Below are 6706 nucleotides of genomic sequence, written 5' to 3'. Positions count from 1 at the left end.
AAAGAATCTTAATGCATTGGGGATTTTTTTATCCTAGTGATTCATGTATGTGCATGCCATTTGCCATGCACATCTTTTTATTTTTATTTATTTATTTATTTATTTATTTATTTATTTCTTCATGCATGTCTTTTTAAATTTCAATACACATTGGATATATTCCCTATCACAAAGTAATGTTCTATTCCTGCTTTTTTTCTTTGAAAAAAATTTTTTAATCTTTATTTATTTTTGAGAGAGAGAGAGAGAGAGAGGGAGAAAGACAGAGTGCAAGCGGGGGGCAACAGAGAGGAGACACAGGATCTGAAGCAGGCTCCAGGCTCTGAGCTGTCAGCACAGAGCCTGATGCAGGGCTCAAACTCACAATCCCTGAGTTCATGACCTGAGCCGAAGTTGGATGCCCAACTGACTGAATCACCCAGGTGCCCCTGCTTTTTTTTTCCTATTGTTATATTTATACCATATTTTATTTAAGTCGATATCTCTGAGGGTTAATTAATTCAATCCACTTTTTTCAATTTCAATAGCACTGCAATAAATACAATTGTAGCTCTATTTTTGTCAATATCACTTTTATTTTTTAAGCATACATGACTAAAAATTCAATAACTTGGTAAAAGCTCACAAGAATTTATAGTTTAATATATTTAATATATACTATCAAACCACCTTACAAAAATTAATATGGATATTTAGGTATGCATATTTGAATTTTTATTTCTAATAGATTTGGACAAGTTTAATGTGCTCATTTGCATTTATATTATTTTTTATATTTGTTCACTGAACAATTTTTGGCTACTTTTCTATGGGGTACTGATCTTTTTTATATGAATTTATAATGAGAGTTTATATATTCTTATTTTGACCAGCTAAAATTCTTTTGCTCTTTTCCATTGGCTCTGACTTTTCCTTCTGGAGTAAGAATCATCCTAATGAATTTTACAAATAAAGGTTTTTAAGCATAAAAAAGGTCTTCTGTCATTTTCCACAAGACTTATTTAGAATTTGTCATAACTTAATTTTGAATCTTCTGTCTTTCTTGATTCTATTGTTACTCAGCATAGACTTGCCTTTTTCTTTTTCCTGAATTGACAGGAATCTGTTTTTCTAAATTCTAGGAGTCCATGAAAGGGGAATGAGACACCCCTCCCCCATTCCTGATGTTCCCATCCAGGGGGAGGAACATCTATTACCCTAACCCTCCAGACCCACTTCCTACCCCTTAATTAATACCTACTTCCTACCCCTCCTGGGGACGTGGAATGACTTATCTGAGTGGTGAGTTTCAAAGGACAAACTATTCCTTTTTTTTTTTCACTTGCTTTCTGAAAGTTAGCATACTTTCAGAAAGAAAATATAATTGGCTACTCTTTCCCATGCAATCCTACCTTTAGGTAGAGACCTGAAGAAATCCAAAATTCTCTGTGATTACAGTAGTAAGTTTGCCTGCTTGCCTAATTCTAGAGCTTAGTTTTAAAAGGTCTGTTTGCCCCAAAGTAAACCATTACCCAATAATAAAGATTTAATAAATATATTTTGGTCTTCACTCAATAGATTGTTTATTTACCCTTTCTATTAGTGCAGAACAAGGGGTCTGTATTTTACTTTCTCAAACTACTGTACCTTGTATATTGAACCAGAGCTATGAGGAAGTTAAGAGAAGTAGATTTAGGAGAGAAAGTGTACCTAGGAATTTTGGGGTTTTGATAAAGAGAGGAACTTTGACTCAGTGGCATGAATTCACACTTATTTTGCAATATTTTTATAGTTTATAGTTTATGCATAACTTTTAACTAATAAGATCCCAGAAAATGGCTGGGCCTAAAGTTGCACAAGGTAGAATTCTAACCTTCATAGATGCAATACACAGCAGATTTGTTCAAAGGTGAATGAATAATTTTATGCAGGTGTACATTCACTTCTCCAGAGGCCACACTGCTAGTTCTGAGCCTTAAGCAAAGGCAAATGTCTCAGTAGAGGTAACGTCCCTCGAAAACTGAGCTAAGTGAGCCTCCATAAAGCCATGTGTCCTATGGTCCTCAGAAAACATAGGTTCGTAAATTGAGCCAGTCTCATAATTGTGTGAGCAAATATTGCTGCAGTTTAAATTTGGGCATACAGTACGTAAAAGAAGGGGCTTCTCCCAAACACATAATGATTTCATTATAGGGAAAAGAGAACCTTTTCATACAAACTTTTGTTAGACAACAGCGGGGGGTGAGACAATTGTTATTGTTTTCATTCTATTTTTCAGCCATGACTTCAAGAAATACTAAGTTCCAAGACTTATATGACAGGGTTGTTAGGCTGCTTTCAATTTTTTCACTCTTTTATGTTGCCTTAACCTGCCTTTGTGACCCAGACATGGAACTGTGGAGAGCCTGACCTCGAATTCTGTGGCTAATGCACAGGCTCAAGAGTTAGTTTCCACTGAGTGGGCTCAACTTGTCCCTAAGTTTCTTAAATACATAAGCTCTGACCAGGGCTTTAGTTTCCCATCGTCTAATGAGGAGCTTCCCTTTAAATGGGTGGTAGATTTCATTAATGAACCAATAAAAATGGGGGGGGGGCACTTACCATAAAAAGAATATGCCATCTTTTATTGAGAAAGAAAAACAGCTCAATGAAATTATTGCAAACCTAAAGACTAAGAAGGTAGCCTAAAGATCTGCACTTGAAACATTCAAAAAAATTTTTTAATGTTTATTTATTTTTGAGAGAGAGAGAGCACATGTGCGAGGCAGAGGAGAGGCAGAGAGAGGGAGACAGAAGATCCAAAGCAGGTTCTGCACTGATAGCAGAGAGCCTGATGTGGGGCTCAAACTCGCAAACTGCAAGATCATGACCTGAGCTAAAGTTGGATGCTTAGCTAATTGAGCCACCCAGGTGCCCCTGAAACATTCTATTTCTAGGAATCAAGTCTGTTCAGGAAATCAGTGATTTCTAAAGGCTGCTCCTACATAACAGGAGTAGTATTAAAAAAGGAAGAAAAATAAAGTAAAATAAGTTAATTAAACTAGAATAAGAGACAGGGAGGGAGGGGGGGGGGTGGGGTGGGGAAGGGAATGGAAGACACTATAAATATGTGGTGGAAAATAATTTGAAAGCCAGGAGCTTTGATCCAGGAAATTACTCATTGCAATATTAAAGTCACTGAAAAACAGTAAATGGCACACGTTTGTCTTAAATACAGAAAGATCTTCAGGGAATGGAAGGCGTGAGAAGATACAGATATTACGTGGACCATGAGAAAACATATGAAAGAAATATATGGAGCAAGACATAGAGAAGAAAAGCCACGTTAAGGGGCAGGTGGTCAAGGCCATGACGAAAGCCTAGGACCTCGTGAAAGAAACCAGTGGGAAGATGTGTTCTTGGTGGGATTATCAAAAAGGATGGAGCTAAAGATAGATCAACTTTGTTAGAACAGTGGGGTTTTGGCAGATCCAGACCTACTGATTTCATATTTCTTGAGTGGAATAATTTCCCAAGACAAAATCTAGGGAAGTGGGTGATGGGCTTTGAGGAGGGCACCTGTTGGGATGAGCACTGGGTGTTTTATGGAAACCAATTTGACAGTAAATTTCATATTAAAAAAATAAAAAATAAAAACCATACTGGCAAAGGCAAAAAAAGAAAAAAGTAATTGGAGAAGGCCACCTCATTTCAACTGCTGGTTTAATATATAATAATGGGTGAAAAGAAGCAATGTGAGATGAAGGTTAAAACTCTAGAAATTCCACAGAACATTCTTTGGAAGTAGAGGTAAACAGCTGAGGGATGCAAAACATCAGAGGCATATCTCATTTCAACCTCCCTCCACAACAACAAACAAACAAACAAACACAGAAGAAATGGTACATGAGACTCAAGATGTGGGAAAACCCGGGAAAACATTGTCTAGAGTGTGTGGTACTTATTCATACAGTAAGAGCACAAGCTTGGAAACATCGACCACAGCCTCAGTTCAGGAATTCACTGAGAGCAATCTCAACTGAAACAAATGTGGGGGTTATATCCTCCCTGTGAGACAGGTTTCACAAAATTATTGTAATGAGTAGTGTAAACCCTACACAGTCCTGAAAATGTCTGCTCAGAGGTCTCTTAGTACAGAACCATTGTGTCATGAGAGAGAGACAGAAAGACAGTGGGGGGGGGGAGAGAAAAAGGGAGAGAGAGAGTCAACAAAGAAATGGAACAGAAATGAAGAGATTTTGAGTATGCTGAATAAAAAAAAAAAGAGCAAAAGCATTTTGCCATTCTCGCTCTGAAACTGTTTTTCTTTCTTTCTTTCTTTCTTTCTTTCTTTCTTTCTTTCTTTCTTCTTTTTCTTGTGTATTTGCCTCATTCCCTCAAGAATTAATGGAGATCCATGGGGCACCTGGGTGGCTCACTCAGTTAAGCTTCTGACTTCAGCTCAGGTCATGATCTCACAGTCTGTGAGTTTGAGCCCCGTGTCGGGCTCTGTGCTGACAGCTCAGAGCCTGGAGCCTGCTTCGGATTCTGTGTCTCCCTCTCTCTCTCTGCCCCTCCCCCAGTCATGCTCTGTCTCTCTCTCTCTCTCTGTCTCTCAAAAATAAATAAACATTAAAAAAATTTTAAACAAAGAATTAATGGAGATCCCTAAATTCTACTCCTGAAACCAATATTGCCCTATAAGTTAACTAACTAGAATTTAAATAAAAACTTGAAACAAACAAAAAAAAAAGAATAATGGATATCTGGGATGGAGTTACATACCTCTTAGCATTCTTATCAGGGGACAAGTTACCACCTTCTACACAGCAGGTATTCAGTAAGCAAACACAGGATGTTAGGAATAAAAGAATAGCACTGGAGAAAATATGAATTCTATTCCTCTTCTACCACAGTAAGTGAGAAAAAATAAAACTATCTAAACTTCAGTTTTCTTGTCCAAAAATAAGAACACTAATACCCATTTTACTAAATGCCTTTTTATTTCATTGAGAAAATGGAATAAATTACAGATGGGGAAGTATTTTAACAATCCAGATAGGATACATATTATAACAGAGTAGCAGGGCAAAATGAACAAAAATAACATGCTTCACTAGAACCTTCATTTCTCCCATCTATAAATCTCCAAAAGCGAGACTCATTTCCTCACCAAAACCTTCCTCAATGCTTTCTTTACATCCTTGTTTCTCAGACTGTATATTAAAGGGTTCAGCATGGGGATCACTGTGGTGTAAAACACTGAGGACACCTTCTCCTGTTCCAGGGAGTTACTGGAAGGGGGCTTGAAATACATGAATGTGATTGACCCAAAGAAGATCCCCACAGCCACGAGATGAGAGCTGCAAGTTCCAAAAGCTTTGGACCGGCCCCCTGAGGATTGGATGTGAAGGATGCTATGGAAGATGAAGACGTAGGAAATGAAGACAGCTAGCGTGGGCACCAAGGTGTTAAGTCCCGCAATGATAAAAAGCAGCTGCTCATTGAGGTGTGTATTGGAGCAGGAGAGATTGAGGAGAGGAAGGACATCACAGAAGTAATGGCTGATGATGTGGGATCTGCAGAAAGACAGTTTCATCATGGCACTTGTATGGGCCACGGCAGAGAGAAAGCCCAGGATGAAGGCAACCAGCACCAGCAGTGAGCAAACCGGAGAGGACATGATCACACCGTAAAGCAGGGGGCGACAGATAGCAACGTAGCGATCATATGCCATCACAGTCAGGAGGTAACCCTCAGCCACTACAAAAACTACAAAGAAAAACAGCTGTGCCATGCATTCAGAATAAAGGATCATATTCTTCTTCCCTAAGAAGTTCACCAGCATTTTGGGCGTAATGACAGAGGAATAGCAGAGATCGATGAAGGACAAGCTGCTGAGGAAGTAGTACATGGGGGTGTGAAGCCAAGGGCTTACTGTAATCAGGAGAATCAAGCCCAAGTTCCCCACCACTGTCACTATATAGATTCCCAGGAACAGGAGGAAGAGAGGCAGCTGGAGCTCTGGCCGCTGTGTTAAACCCACTAACACAAACTTAGTTGCCGTGGAATGATTTCCGGCAACCATTCTTCTCCAGAGATGTCTGTGGAAATGGAAAATCAGAAGTCCATTAACGCGGATTTTTACTTCCGGTCTAAACAAAACCAGACTTGCAAAAGGAAAGTTAACAGGAACACAGACTGAGTCTAGCTCTCATTATCGTTGGTCCTGTCTCCCTAAAGCACCCTGTGCTATTTTTATACTAGTATACACTTTTCCTTTTCCTTTGTTTCCCTCTTCCGTTCACAGAGCCTTTAATGAACGTCTCCCCAGTTAACTTGCTATGTGCTTGTATAATTTTACACACACGCGCACACACACGTTTTGTCATTTGTTTAGAATGCAGGATAATATTACTACACACAATTTATCTTTGAGTCTTCCCTTCTCATTCAGAAAAAAACTTTTAGAATATTCTTCCAAGGCAACTGATGATTATAAATAGTGGTGTAATATTCAGTGATGTAGATATACCGCTATATATTATATCTTCTTATTGATGTGTTAACTTTTTTTCTGGATTAAAAAATTGCTACCATCAAATACATTGTCATTTAAAAGTGTACACATTAAAGTTTGTGTACACACACATACACATATTAGTATTTTATTTCCATAGAATAATTTCCCAGGAGAGATATTTATGGGTCAAGAAGTTTTATACATTTTTACTTGGTATAAATGGTA

General features: G+C 38.2%; 1 protein-coding gene across 1 annotated transcript; it reads right to left on the bottom strand.

The window, feature by feature from the left end:
• Positions 1–5119: 5119 nt before the first annotated feature.
• On the bottom strand, positions 5120–6052 carry LOC132662309 (olfactory receptor 8D1). Its single transcript, XM_060607790.1, has one exon. It carries the CDS (start codon positions 6044–6046, stop codon positions 5120–5122), a length of 927 nt encoding a protein of 308 aa, XP_060463773.1. The 5' UTR covers positions 6047–6052.
• Positions 6053–6706: the final 654 nt, after the last annotated feature.

The sequence above is a fragment of the Panthera onca genome, chromosome D1, assembly GCF_046562875.1.
Source record: "Panthera onca isolate mPanOnc1 chromosome D1, mPanOnc1 haplotype 2, whole genome shotgun sequence".
Classification (NCBI taxonomy): Eukaryota; Metazoa; Chordata; class Mammalia; order Carnivora; family Felidae; genus Panthera; species Panthera onca.
This window is presented reverse-complemented; position numbering and strand designations above follow the sequence as displayed.